Raw genomic sequence first — 14,907 nt, 5'->3', positions numbered from 1 at the left:
GACAAGATGTAGTGTGGATGAGGGCCTACTCAAGTGAGAGGCACTAACACTTTGGGAAGTAAAGTCAGTGTGAGCACCCTGGAAGGGGTTGCAGCTGCCAATATAGGCAGATTAACTGATAGGTGCCAAGTGAAATACGGGTATGATATGGTGTCTACCCAGTGAAAGGCACAAGTATGGAAGGGAATTGAGTATGCTTGAGTGTCCCAAAATGGGACATAGCTTCCTAGGTAGGCAGTATTACAGATGGATGTCCTGTTAGGACATGTGTTTCACCTGAGCTAGGTGCAAAGGGTAGAAGTTTGAGACCTTAAGTGGTCTAATGGTAATGCAGTATTCTATTCACCCTTCAAAAAAGGTAGTCCTATAAACTGCAGATCACAGTGAGGACATGAGGAAATGGATAGAACTGCGTGCCATATGAGGACACCCAGAGAGGATGTATACTCATACGGCTACTGCCTATGGCTAGTGTTGCAGAGTATGGATAAACTCTTGCAATAGAGTCAGAGACTCCTAGTGAGGGCTAGTGACCCTCAAGGCAAAAAGGGAATGAGACAGTCAGAGTGAGTGACTATGTCACTCTAAGACAAACCATTTGGTCTCCCGTGTGGGATTTCAGATGGTCTAGGCGTCACATTTGATGATTGCCTAGTGTATATGAGGACAGAGTTCTCTCCCTCAGAGGAGAGTGAGATGCAGAACATCGTTCTGCTCTATGAGAAAGAGAGAAGGTTATGAATGATGATCATAACCTGTGGGATGGTATCCTAGGAAAGATGTCCAACCAGAGTTAGAGTGAGGATAGTACCCCTCTCCTGTTTGTCCTTGAGGTGCAGCTTGTGGTACTGCCACCCATGAAGATAGGTGATGCAAACCCCTTTAGACTTGCTAAGGAACCCAATACCAATCTTGAAATCATCCCAAGGAAAGCTCAAAATCAAGTTCTTCTAGTGTTATCACTTAACCCAATATCAACAATGTGATAGAAAACTAAGTGAACAAACAATAGGCAATCAAGGATTCACAACCCAACATCAACAATGTGATGAAAAACTATGAATATCAAATTAAAACTTAACAAGGGATTAACTTGCTAAAAGTTGTAGTTTAGTTCCTAAACCTTGAGAATCTAAGAGTTGTATTAAAAGGAACTCCGCTTCGTCAACTAGACGTTTGCAAGGTGAGAATAGAACCTGTAAATTCTCATATAGAGAGAGAACCATAGGTATGGGTCCCGAACGGATAAGGGAATAAGAAAGAACAAGATCTCCATCTGCTCTTTATATAAGCAATTAAAGGCCTCTTGCTAGTAGAAGGCCAAGGCCTATTAGTTCTTGGTGGAATGTGAGAGAGGGTAAGGGGTAATGATAATTAGAGAAATGAGTGAATGAAATAAGAGAAGAGGGAAAGTAGCTCTATTTAAAGAAAAAAGCATTTTTTCTCTTCCACAATTAGAGAAGGCTTTCAGATGACTGCTTTGACATATTAGCCCGGATTAGGCTTTGATTTCAGTTCCCAGCCAAGGTAAATAGGAATAAGGAGATCCCACCACCCAATGGACTACTAGCTTAACCCGAGAAAGACAAAGACAGGCTTTTGATCCAACTGTAGGACTGGAGCATAAAGTGCTTCGAGAGGAAAGTCTGAATCAATTCTGCTTTATTCACTCGCTTCTTATATTTTTTTCTATTGAAGACTTCTCTTAGGAGATTTCAAGTTAGGGATAGGAATCGGTAGCATGAACAGCTGATTCAGCAAGAGCTCAAAAAACCATAAAAAGCCAATTTTTCTAAAATCCAGAACTTCTATCCGCTGGAGAAGAAAAGTCGCTTGCGACATATGTACTGAGCTTGTTCGGGAGACATGGTCCAAGCCCTGTAAAGAAGATCAAGAAGATGATGCTCCTGAGCAGAAAGAAAGAGAAGGTGCGGGGCAAGAAGCGGGGTAGAGGAATTGGTGAACTCATCAGGCTCAAATCCGTCCTGATAGAATCCTGTCCCCGCCTACAGAACGCAAGAAAGACGGATTGGAACTGAATTCCAGAGTCCGTAAGGGGTTCTTGCTTGCATGCTTCAGTGAGTTAAGTTAATATTCTCCTTCTCTATTTCGTGACGAGGTTATGCCCTTTGTCCGTTGTGAGGTGAGGTTGTGACTGAACCAGCTTTATTCGTTGTTGACTGCTCGAGTCTGCTGAGGGACCACTTCGATTTGTTTATAAAAGCAAGCTACCTTTCCTTTAGCCAACACCTCCAAATCTTGTTGAGAATAGGAGCATGCGTGGTACCAACTACATTCTACGATTCGATCGAGGAGTCTCTCTCTGTGACCTTTACGTGATAGTAGGATGACCACTTTCTTCATTGTTAGTGGTGCCGGTGCATCTTTGTAGTTGGTTTTGGGGCTTGGTCTTTTCTTTCTTTCACTTTTCCCAACGCTCTGATTTTGTTGATTTTCTGGTTGTCTCAAGTCTCACTCTGAATGGATGCTGCCGTGGTCTGGCTGTGCTGCTCACTTGAAATGTTGATATCTTTTGACTACCAGTGAAGGTAGGAGACTTCGTTCTTCGATAGAGGAAGGGCTTCTCCCATGATAGACAAAGCCATTTTCCTTTTTATTCTGTTTTGATATCATATCACCGCAACCTCATTCTCCTCTGCGATGATATTAGCACTGTCTACAGGTACGTGCAAAATATCTTTATGACTTCTACTTCGTACCCTTGACTGGAGAGAGGGATTCGTTGTCTTCTCATAAGGTTTCGTCAGATTACATATTACCTAGCGAGCTAGCAACTGAGATAATTGGCTCATGGCTCTCAATCTCGTCTTTCATTCCTTTACTGGTGGACCGAGGAATGGACCCACCTGAGTCAACTTGCACATTACGTCCTGCTTTTTCTCTGCCAGTGTTCCTGTGCAAAAGGTTCGTTCGAGTTTCAGTTCCAATTCTCAAAGGGTTGCATGAGGGCTCAAGAGATTGATGTAAGTAATCAGGTTCTTTTTGTTTTCTATTTCTAGTCATGCTTCAAAATCAGGAAGGCTCGACGTAGTTGAGGAAGTTTTTACCTTTCTAAGAGAGAGGAGCTGGTATTCGCCGGTATGGATGGGCTTAGGAAAGATGGGTCTTAGCGGATTTTGTATTAGCTTCGTTGTCCACTTATCAGTACAGTAAAGTCATCAGGGTCAGCTTCCATGCTTTCCTTGTTCATCCACCGGCGAGATAAATTGGAATCCGGAAAGATACATTGAGCTAATCAACAGTCCCTTCTTCGGGCAAGACCTAGTCAATCAAGAAAGAAGTAGGTGATGGGTTATAAAGGAGCAATTCAAACTAAAGCTGGAAGCATTGGAAATTCAGTGAAAAGCAAATTTCGTAGATCAGCAGATCGGATCAACCTTGAATCATTTAAAGGATCAAGCTGTGTCAACCAACGGCAGGAGCAGGTTCACCATTTTAGTTCTATACTGGAGCCAACCTCTATTCTTCCACTTCACGCAATTTCTTGATTGAAGTACGTGATTTCCTCGATAGCTGACTTCTTTCGCCCTTTCTCTGCTATTGCTCTGGCATCTTTTCAGCTCATTATCAGTTCGGAGTCTGTGCTGCTCTATCCCTATTTACTTATCTCGTTTATTGCCTGCTATGAGGTGGGCCGCTCAGCTCAGAAGCGGATCCTCCCCTTTTGGGATATAGGAAGAAAATAGAACTATGCCTCCATCGCTCTAGTAGCAAAGACATCCTTTCTGACCGATACATCCGGAAGATCGGAAAAGAAAGACTGACAGCCAATCCAGTTTCAACGGTCTGTAATGGTAGGCTAGCTCACTTAGTCCCCTCTCTGATCTCTTATGAGTGAATCTCTATTCTTTCCTTCTTTCGGCAGAAGCATAGATGCTAACCGTCCTGTTAAATTAAAGCAAGCACTCCTCTGGTGGAGATACTACTCTCAGTCAAAACTCAACTCTCGCTAATAAGGACTAAGCAAACGAGGAAGAGGAAAATAAGATAAAAGAATAAAAACCCACTAAAGAGTAACGGAGGTGTGCAAAGGTAGGCTCAAGCTAACTCTAAAGGGAGTGAGTGCACTACGAGTCCTAGGGCAGGAGAAGGCGATTCAAATTGTTAGCCAGAGCGGAGGGGGGCCCATTAGATTGAATTAGCGTGGTTCGGTTTTAGGCATACGGCATTAACGGTCGAATAAGCAGTGATTCCTGATCGGCACTTGCTATAGAAGAAGCAGCAGTTAGCTCTAACGGGGCTGAAGTCACTTTAGGGGTTAGCTCTGCAAATGTTGAAAGAATAACGGCAGCTAATTCATCCGCATCTGTTGGAGGAAGGAAGCCGGGGAGCGATAACTAGAACAAGGAAGCTATTGTCTTTGAGGCCTAAGGACTGCTAATGAGAGTCTTCCTCGCCATGTGAAAAGATCTCTCTTTATGCTCGAAATCTCAATACAATTATTCTGCTGGGAGTGCTTATTCAACTTCATTGATTGCCTTTTTCGTGAGAATCTGAGGCCTTGAGTTTGGCCTTACTCATTTAGGGCTTGCCCTATTGTGTAAGGTTCTTTGTGAAAGGCTTTCTGAACCCTTTTTTTTGATGTCTGCAACTTTCATTGTCGTGGCCTCGAAGCACGCAGTGGGAACATAACTTAGGAACTCTCTCGTAGATGATTTTCTTTCATTTTTTATGCCTGGGTAACCTCTATTACTAGCTCTAGCCCCATTACCAATGAGACAACGCGGTAAAACGTGACCGTTCGGCCAATGCATTCACTCACATACGTTGATTGCGGTGCGCCATATTCCACCATCATGCGGCTTTTTCTCTCAGTTCGATGCGCCATTTTCTCGTTGATACGATTCACTCAATCCTGCGCATAAAGATATGGACTACATCAAAAACCTCTACACCACATCGACTTTTTTCTTCCATAGGTCCTTGGTTTTTCTCTTTTCCTGAGCGTTTCACACTAAGCTCTTCGATCTTCAGGGATACGCGATCTCCCACTTTATCGTCGATGATCAGGGATACGCGATTCTTCCAAGTCCAAGCGTTTTCCCCACAGAATATCTGCCATCAAATCACCTTCAAACAGTTTCTACGCCGGATTTGATGTTTCAAAGAAGTAGGTTTCTTTTTATGTTGAGCGATATTTCAACCATTTCCCCAGCTTCCACTCTATTGTCCACTTCTAATAAACGTGATTGATTCTGCGAGATGTGATTCTATTGTAATAGGCTCTATCTATTCTATTATGGCCGGCTTGGAGACATCAGAGGAAGACCATCATCTCTATCCGGGTACGATTTTCCAAACCCTGGGATTTTTCTCTCTTTACCGGTTATTACTCTTCCTCATCGACATATCTGTTCCCCGATCCTCCCGTGCTCTAGCAATTGCGTGATACTAAACCGGATCGAGCTCTTCGCACCTGGATAGTACTCCTTTCACCGTGCTTTCGATTGTCTCACTTCAGCGCCATGCGCTTTGCTTCGCTTTATAGAAGAGAAAGACCGTTGTCTTGAGAGTGAAAAGCAAGCGCAAGCGATAGAAAGGATAGTCCCTCGCGCGTTCGCGCGAACTACTAGAAAATGGTGAGATCATTAGTGAAAGAAGGACCAACGACGATCCTATCCTAAAGGAGAAGGAGGAGTAGGAGGAGTCAGTCTTCTTTGAAGATCGAGGAACGTAGTGTCGGACAATTATGCCATTCGGAAGAAGTCTTCTACAGAGGGAAAGCCTGTATCGAGTAAGTGGAGAGGAAAGATCTCCAGAGATTCTTATCTCATTCCATTCCAGTGGCTCGACCAGTAACCAATGGCGAAAACTAAAAAATCCATGGTTTCCCGGTAGAACCCCATTTCGCCCAAGTTGTTTCGGAACCGGAAAAAAGAAGCGGTTTTTCGCACAGCTTGCTCATAGTGCAGGTCCCACTTGTATATTGTATTTGGCCGAAGAAGCATCGGACAGGTTGGAGTTCTTACCTTCTTGGGACTCCATGGACCAAGATCTGCTTTCATTATATGGGCAATACCGATCTACTTTAGTAGATCATATGGATGTAGAAAAAGCTTCTGATTTTGATGAATTGGAAACATCTCTTTTCCATTTCTATTTACCTAGTTCATATTTTTCTTTCGTGTGTTCCGGGGAGTAATTCGATCTCTTCAATCTCGGGATACCACCTAAATAACTGCGGCCAGAGAGTCAAATAGGTCGGGAAGAAAGAGTCTGAGGTTGAGTTGGACGACATACATCTTGGTTGCTTCCCCCTCTTTGTAGGGTGATGACACCAGTAGCTGTGGAGCACAGATGACCATCTCTTCAAGCAGGGATATGGTGCTGGGCCCCTAGATCCAAGTCTAAATCATTAAAAAAGAAAGCAGGTTGAGGTGAGTATGGGAGGCAAGGCTGGATCTCATGAGTAAATGACTCGCCGAGTTACCATGGTCCACCCCGGTCCCGATTCCGGACACTGAGCAAGCTTTAATTGAAGTAGGGGAGAGAAAGTCAAAGAGAGATATGATTACACGATATCTCAAAAGTAGAGCGAGTGTGTGGGAAAGGAAAAGAAGGAAGTCGGAGCTTTTCAAAGAAATGATGTAAATGGATGTCCACAGACTCCTAGGCGAGGCTAGAAGGTGAATGGTATGGCTTGTTCACCTAAGCAACTGAATCAAACTCGTATAGAAAGAAAGGGTTTGCTACCGCATAAGAAAGGTCTGGGTGTCCAATTTCATTCTTCCCTGTAGTTAGCTCTGCTTGAGCAGCATGGAAGCGAGTGTAATACAAGAAATAAATATCATAATCATAAGAGAAGAAAGAAAGTAGCGTCGAAAGTCTTGAAACCTATCTCCTCAATAATTAAGTAAGAGGAGCTTATAGGTGGTGGCCTAAGCGCGTTGAAGCTATTGGCCTATATGCTTAACACATCCAATTCTAACGAAGTTTTCTTGGAAACGATTTGAGATTCCGTAAGTAACTTAGTGACTTTAGGAAAAAGAAAATGAAATACGAACAACCGCGCTGGTCGTACCGAAATTTTTGACAAGACAAAGGAATACCATGGCTATCGTTCGTTATTTACTTACCTTAATTAGTTTCTTTGCAGCAAGTTTTTTCGGACGTTTTCTAGGATCAGAAGGAAGAGCTATAATGACGACTGGTATAAATCTGGTAGTTCTCGGAATCTTGTTATTTGGCTTCATCTTTCTCTTTAATTTTTATCGTTGTCCATTGTCAAAAAAGTACGGCCTTCCACTTGTCTATGTTATCCAGCTTTCTATTCTTTTTTTCGTTTCTTTCTTTTTTTACGGTGTTCGAATCTATTCCATTTCTCGCGTAGGCATTTATTTGAGTGATCTTTGTTCTGTTGCTGTCGTCGGGTTTCTTTTACATTTCTCAGGAGAAGAGATCATTACTAATTCGGACTCTTCGGGCTCAGCAAACTCGGGGTCGCTTCTTAGAATAATTCAAGCTCCAAGTCCCGGTACACAGGCAGAAGTATTCGAAATACCCCCCACTCCGGACCCCGAGCCGGCGGTTCTACCACAAGCTGCGGAGCCCGATAATTCCTTTCCGGCGATTACATCCGATGACTATGAAATTTTACGACAAGTCATGCTGGGGGAGAACCCTGGTAGCCCTTCTATCAATTCTTCTCCCCCAAGGATGGCAATCAATGAAGCTCAGGCTGGTCCTTCAAACACTTCTTGGTCCAATTCAAATAGAAAGCCTTTTTTTACTACTCCCGATATAAGTTTAGAAAACTCCCTTTTTAATAGAATTCGGATCCTCGAAAGTGAGAATTGCCTCTTTCTTAATCAGGATCCATGCGAGAAAGGGAGTTATTTTTCGGAAGTCAAAATAAAACTTAATCAAGCTTTATTTCAACGGGAATATAACACACAGCTCCACTTTGAAAATGAATATCTGAATGTTGTGGAGCGGAAACACTCATGTCTCGCTGCCTTCCGCCAAGTGCTTTCTGCCCATCCTGCCTTGGCCGAAAATGCTGGTTACAAACCAGAGGAAGCCTTTCAAGATTTCGTGGTCGACAGGCTAGAACAGCTAGAGGGGCTAGAGGGCGGATGGTACAAGAAGGAGATGCAATACCTAATGGATATGGAGAAAGATATCAATAAATATGGCCTCGCCTCTACTTATATAATATAAAATAAATCCTATCCTATTATAGCTAGGTGGTGGTATATTTCTTTTTATTCTTATTTTTGGTGCGCTCATTTCGAATTGTTGTTCTTTTTGACCGAAGAAAACTTTAGGAGTCTGAGCTCGGTTGTTCGGAGACGAAAAGAGATGAGATGGTTTCAGACATGTTCGGAGGTGAGGTCGTAACAAGGTAGCCGTAGGTGAACCTGTGGCTGGATTGAATCCTTTCAGTTTTGGTTTTCTTTGGCTATGGTTGCCTTGGTCTTGAACGTTATGGCATTTGCTTTTAGTTCCAGTCTTCCTTGAAATAAAAAATTCAAAAATTGTTTAATTTAAGCGATTTTTACGGGGTTTTATAAAAATTTTCAGTTTGAAATGAACTTACCGAGGGAAAAACGAAAATAACCATTTTCACGGGAAAATGAAAAAAATGCAATTTGAAATTCAATCTCCTTCGGAAAAACGAATTTAACCAAAAAACACGGGAAAATGAAAAAAATGCAATTTGAAATTCCATTTATTAAGGAAAATGATAAAGTAACGAAAATTACGGGGTTTTTGAAAAAAATTCAGTTTGAAATGAACTTACCGAGGGCGAAGTAACTCGACTGAAAGGAGAGGGGCGAAGCGGGAGGTTACCGAAGGAGTCAAAGGAGGAGAAAGAAGGCTCAAAGGATTTGGCTTCTACTTGATCAGTCATTTTCGAGGAATCGGAAAAAACTTTCTTACTTCTTAAATCAAAATGCGAACAACATTCTTGGCAACTCCTCAGAAGACGTCGAACTACCGACTCTATAAGCCGAGGGACTGCCAGTGATTCGACGTTTGCTTTATCGCACCCCTTCTTTTATTATAGTCACAAATATGACTTACTTAATCCAACCAGAAGAAAGCCTTCTGGCCTTATAGGAGTAACCATTTTCTTATCACAGTAGATACGACTGCAATAACTCTATTCCTCAATCCGCAAAGGCCTCTCCTTACGAAGAGTGCTCACATAACATAAATTTGACATGCATAGGATGTTTATCCCAAGCCAATCTGTCACACAATCCTTTGTTCCACGCTTCTCCTGGTTGCCTTCTTTTCTTTCGTGCTTGCTTATGGCAGGCCAGGCCCTTTACCGAGGGGTGGTATCCGCGCAAGAGGGCTTCTTCTTTCGCCGCTTCCGCTGCTTGGTGTTCTGAGGAGTTCCGGGCTAAGTACGAAGCGAGTACTTTAACCAACCTTCTTTGTTCTTTGGAAAGGCCTTCCTTTCACCAGGTTTTATCCCTCGCATTCATATGATGTTGGATTTTCAATTGAAACTAAAGCCTCACCAGCAGCTTCATCTTCAGGTTCTAAACCCTCTGCCCTTACAAACCGACGTTTTGGACCCGGGGACCTAAGCTTTGCTAAAGCCGTGAAACAGGTGGACAGTTGTATTTTGGCCTAGTTGGACTGGTTCGCCTAATCGAAGAGCCCCAACCTTACTTTTTTACCGTACTATACCTACACCTACATATCATATGTGTAAAGAGCCCACCTCGGATACGAAATAAGGACAGGAGTTGTTTCACTAGCCGATGCTTAAGCGTCAGCCCTTGCTTCCTCTTCCCCATAAGCCTAATCTGCATCCGCCGAAGCCTATAAATGTTCAATATGTAGTTCCTTCCTCCATTCATTTCCCACCTACCTTGGGATAAGCGGTTGCCGGAAGCTTGAAGCTGACTTTAATGGGCAAGACTTCCTCGTAGGGCCACCAACTGTTCAATCTCAATCTCCATCTGCTACCTTCCACTCTTTCTAATTCTTCCTTCATTATGCCCTCGACTTACTTACTTACTCAAAAGCTATCACTGGAAAAGCGACTCTTGAGCCTCCTTGCTCAAACCTGCCTTCTTCGGGAACTAATGGATGCCTATTCCGTTCTCCTGCGGAAGCTCTTGCTCAAGAGTTCAAACGGACAGAAGAGAGTCCTGCTACCGAAAAAGTCCATACCATAGGATTCAAACAAAGGAGATTTATTCACGAATACGATTTCTATTGATTGAAAGCTGTTTCAGTGGAGAGACGAAGCGAAGGAGATCAGTTTATGGTTCCTGCGGCGATTGCTTGTGTACCTTTTATAATGAACTATCCATTCCTGCCTCTTCCTCTTGCTTGTAGCGATTGAAGTGACTCTTGTTTGTTCCTTTCGGTTCCGATGCCTATATATATTATATCCCCAGTGACTACCAATTCCAGCTTGCTTTTTTCCTGCTTAGACTCCTAAACTGCTGCGACACTCATCTTATAATTCATTTTGTTTCTACAAACCTAGGGGGTCCCAGGACTCCTTTTCAAAGTTAACCTGCTTTGCTGTGTGTGTCTTCCTTCCGCCTCGTACTACACTTGGTTGTTCAGTAAAAAAAACCTTGCCTTAGGTCACTTAATCCCGAGCAGCTTGCATTTTATGCCATCTCGTCGTTCGTCTCCTTGAATATGCATTGCATACTTTTCTTTTTTCCCTTCCTTTCCGATCCGATTCGAGAACATATAGAGCAGCTTATTCGAGAACTGGGGATTCACTAGCTGCGGATTCTAGCACAACAACCGATTCAGCGCTAGGCCTCTCTTACTCTTATGATTCACTGGCAAAGAACCTATTCGTCGCAAGCAGATGTGGCATTTCTTCAACAGCAACTATGCCGACAGCCTCACAGCCTATCCTGATTCAATAGCTGCAGAGTCGAGAACAAGAACAATGGCAGTTATGCCAATTCCTCTGCACCTTCCACCAGAAGGAGATTCGTGCAAAGATCCAATAGTCGATCTAGCCATTGCCACAAAAGCTTTTCATAGAGCCGAAGAAGACTCTACAGTACTATTACAGAAGAAGCTAGACTAGGGAGCTGTCGGGGAGTCGAAGCCCTATGGCTAACAAGTTAGATAATAAGCTATTTTAATACCCGAAACGAGCCTAAGAGAAGTACGGAGACGCTTTACGTACTTTTTCACTTTCTTTTTTCGTAGTCCCCGAATCGAGAAAATCGCTATGAGTGGATGAGACTTTACGTGCAAGTGAAGTAGTAGTAGCAAGTTTAAGTGTTGAAGGGGAGGGCGACCAACGTGTGAAGCCACTCGACGGAAGGGAGGCGACCAACGGAAGCTCGTTAGGGAGAGGAACTAAGGCCCTTTTCGCATCGAAAAAGCAGACTTGTAGTCGGTAGTCAACAAGGCGATGGAATCGTTTTCCGGCCGGTAAGGTAAGATAAGAAGAAAGGTGCGGGTACAAGTCTTAAAACCCAAACGCTTTATTCTGCACCCGCGAGGAAACTGAAATCGATTGCCCTACACCACGAAAGAGCGAGAGAGGCGAGCGGACTGAGTGTCGACCGGAGTGAGAAGAAGCCTTAACGAACGATAGTGAGGAAAGGTGCAAGAGACCAATAGCCGATTGCTCACGTTCCGCTGCCATAACGAAGGGTAGATCCTGACTGACGTTGAGTGCGTAACGCATTAGGACCCGAAAGAGGATCTTTTGTTTAGACACAGTCGACTCCATACACTGGATAGCGCCTTGACGAGATAGTTAAAGATTGAGAAGCTGATGTTCCTACACGTTCAGCATCAGTTCATTCCGTACTGCTCACTAGAAGTACCTTTTGCCCTTATCGATGAGAGGAGGCTTGTGTCAACCACTGCCCTTAGTCTCCCTGCCTCTGACCTCACTATATCGATATCCGAACTACCGATCTTAGGAACTATCTTTTAGTCGTTCAGCTCGCTCTGATTTACATTTCATTTACATGGAATAGATCGCCTCAACCCACTGGGAAAACACTAGTCTAGTAGGCTACGACATCACTCATCCTAGCTGCATGCAACCTAGATAGAAAAAGAGACCATTCGAGGACTTCCTTGATAGTATATATTCCGTGTTGGGTCAAGAGATATATGCTTAAGACAAAGGATTTTGTAGATTGTGCCATTGCTTCAAAGAAAGAGTTCTACTTCTCCCAAGCTAGCTTCCTGGCCTAAAGGGTTTCCCACCCACGTAATGTAAATAAGATACCTGCTTTCCCTACGTTTATCTCCTCCAAAAAAGGAAGATTTTGAACCCCAACGCTTAAGTAACGAGCATTTTCAGGGACTAGCTCGCTTACACACCATACCTCTTAAACAAATAGATTCCAATTCACCCAGAGAAGTTTTGTCATGGGTCAAGCAATCTTCGAAATTCTTCATCGGTGAAGAAGGAATAAAATTTTCGATAAAGATTTGAATTTCTTCCTCTCCTCTGAATATCTTGAAGAAAGAAATGTTGGGTACCTTCCGCGTTGAAAAAGGGAACGCATAGAACTGATTGACTCCACTTGATCTTCAAGAAAGTCATGTGCTGCTTTTCAGATATCCTTGAAGGGATAGAGATCAAGAATAGATGCTAATTCCCGTTCAGATAGCATATAATTAAATACTCTGTCTTGACATTCCTTCTTCAGCTCCAATATATGTAGTTCAAACAACTCAAGGCTTAGAGCCGTCCGATAATGGTTAAGACTCACAGCACTTTCAAAATTTTCTCGTACTAGACGCGCATAGTCGCCTTGGTTGAGTTGTGGTGGTAGTCCGTAAGCTAGGTGAGCTTCCAAATCATGTATACGGGAAAAGAGCTGCGCTTCTATGCCCGCGTTTTGGGCTCGAAATCCCCTTAGTAGATACTATTAAAATTTCATTCCCTAAGGCAAGCTAGCCAATTGAAGTTGCAGTCCCTTTTTCAGGTAAAGATCTATCTTAGGATAGTAGGTTCAAGGGCTGAATCTTTCTTTACCTTTTCTGAGGTTTGAGTTGGAGTTCTCTGAGTTACTCAACTTACAATTAATTAGAAGTACCTGGATCTTACAAAAAGAAAGTGACTTCTCAAGAAGCTCTCTATAGCCTTTTTTACTATGTGTTAATAAAGTGGGCAAAGGGATATATATAAGCAGCAGTGGAATCAAACGGCAGGATAGAAACGAAAGCTATGGATAGGGATGAAATTACTTATGAAAGGAGAGGATGAAATCACGAAATTTAATAGGATCTGGAGTTGTCGTTCTCTTTCTTTCCAGCCACAGTGTTAGTCTTTCGACTTAGTTGTTCTTCTCCTCGCGATCCAGTGCCGTTGCATCCAATGATCAAACCAGTGAAAGAAAGTGTGCCATTCCAGCGCGTGTAATTCCTTCTTCCTACTAGGATTTGCAGTCCTAAGCTAAGCACATGCAGTATAAGTTTCGGAGGAAAGCCCACCCTAGGGAGGGGGGAAGCTTCATGGCATCTATCAACTCTGTTGCCGGGCTCCTTCAGTGACGAAAGGTGCTTCAGTGACCGATGTTGGTGCCATTTCTTCTCTTGGAGGAATGGGAGCTACTTTTGAATCAGCGTAAGGCTAAATTAAAAATGAAATAGGCTTAGAATAATTGGGCTTAAGCTGTCTTGTCTTATAGGTCGTTTTTTCGGATTGAATCTTCATCCTAACATCAAAATACCACATCGAACGAAAGACATTAGCGAACATTGAACCAGATACCGTTGAGCTAGATGCCAGAAAGAGTGACAGTGATGAGGAGCTGGATGACATTCTTTTTTAGGGAATACCTGGAGATAGGCCAAGCCGATTAGACGGAATTAGTGGTTTAGGTCTTACCTTGGGATTCGACTTGAGGACTGAAAGAAGCCGGAAGCGAAGGAAGTGCAGCTATCCACAAGGAAGCTACTTACCTTCTTATTAGCAATCAAAGGGAATGACATGGCAATTAGCACAATCAAAGAATCCAAGTCAGAGGAAGCAAGCTAGCCCAAGCCCATGCAAGAAGGCACGATGGATCTGTCAAATTTAAAGCCCGTCAAAGGTGGCTCCTCACATGAAATCATGCAAAGGATCCGAGCCCATCCATCTCCTACATGAAAGGATCTGAGTCTATCCAAATAGCCCAGAAAATGACAGCCATCAAAGGCCTAAGCCCATATAGCCTCAGCACATCAAATGATGTTCAGCGGCCCAAGTAGCTGTGGCCCATGATCCAAGGGACCCGCAAGCAGTCAATCATGCTATCCTTACCTTTCAACCCGATTCCGCTTCTGCTGCAGTATACTTTCTCGGTCCCTTACCTTGATGCCTACAGCTCAATTTCTTTTCCAGTGATGGTCCGCGAAATACTGCTTTTCTTCTTCTTTCTCTTTAGGATAAAAAAAGTCCTTGTATGAACCTTGAAAACTACCAAGGCTTAGGTTTATCAAATGACCATACGCTCTATAAGTCGCTCCTTATTTTGACTGGTACTGCTTGGATATAGAAAATTGCCCTTATCTCACATGACTAAGAAATAAAAAGGGCTGGGCTGGCAAAAATGGAGAGGCTATTCATTAGTTATAGAATTGATTCTTCACGAACAGGAAGACCCCTGAAGGTTACATATGACTACTTGGTGGTATCCTGTCCTTCCCTGACCTACTTTGAGTCTCACTAAAGAAAAATATCGTATAATAGTTAAGTATGTGACATCCTTGCTTAAGTCTGATAGAGCACCTTTCTTTTAAGAAGCGCTACTAACGTCAACATCATCGGAACTCACAGCTTATTGAATTATCTATTTTAAAAGGGGTTGGTCTCTTATCAGGCCAATAAACTCTTTTCGGAGATCTTTTGGTATTCTTTTTCTGTGCTTCTGCTCTTTACTTTACGGAAGCGTCCCTTTCGTTTCAAGAGAAAGCAACGTCCTTCTAGTCAGG

General features: G+C 43.1%; 1 protein-coding gene across 1 annotated transcript; it reads left to right on the top strand.

Moving 5' to 3' along the window:
* Positions 1–6,760: 6,760 nt before the first annotated feature.
* Positions 6,761–8,331, top strand: LOC131177396 (uncharacterized). The gene has a single exon (XM_058142358.1). It carries the CDS (start codon positions 7,072–7,074, stop codon positions 8,179–8,181), a length of 1,110 nt encoding a protein of 369 aa, XP_057998341.1. The 5' UTR covers positions 6,761–7,071; the 3' UTR covers positions 8,182–8,331.
* The last annotated feature ends 6,576 nt before the right edge of the window (positions 8,332–14,907 follow it).

This window comes from Hevea brasiliensis, unplaced genomic scaffold (genome assembly GCF_030052815.1).
Source record: "Hevea brasiliensis isolate MT/VB/25A 57/8 unplaced genomic scaffold, ASM3005281v1 Scaf44, whole genome shotgun sequence".
NCBI lineage: Eukaryota > Viridiplantae > Streptophyta > Magnoliopsida > Malpighiales > Euphorbiaceae > Hevea > Hevea brasiliensis.
This window is presented reverse-complemented; position numbering and strand designations above follow the sequence as displayed.

Bases quoted from the DNA above. Each gene is read 5' to 3' on its own strand.
- LOC131177396 (XM_058142358.1), top strand. From the start codon at position 7,072: ATGGCTATCGTTCGTTATTTACTTACCTTAATTAGTTTCTTTGCAGCA.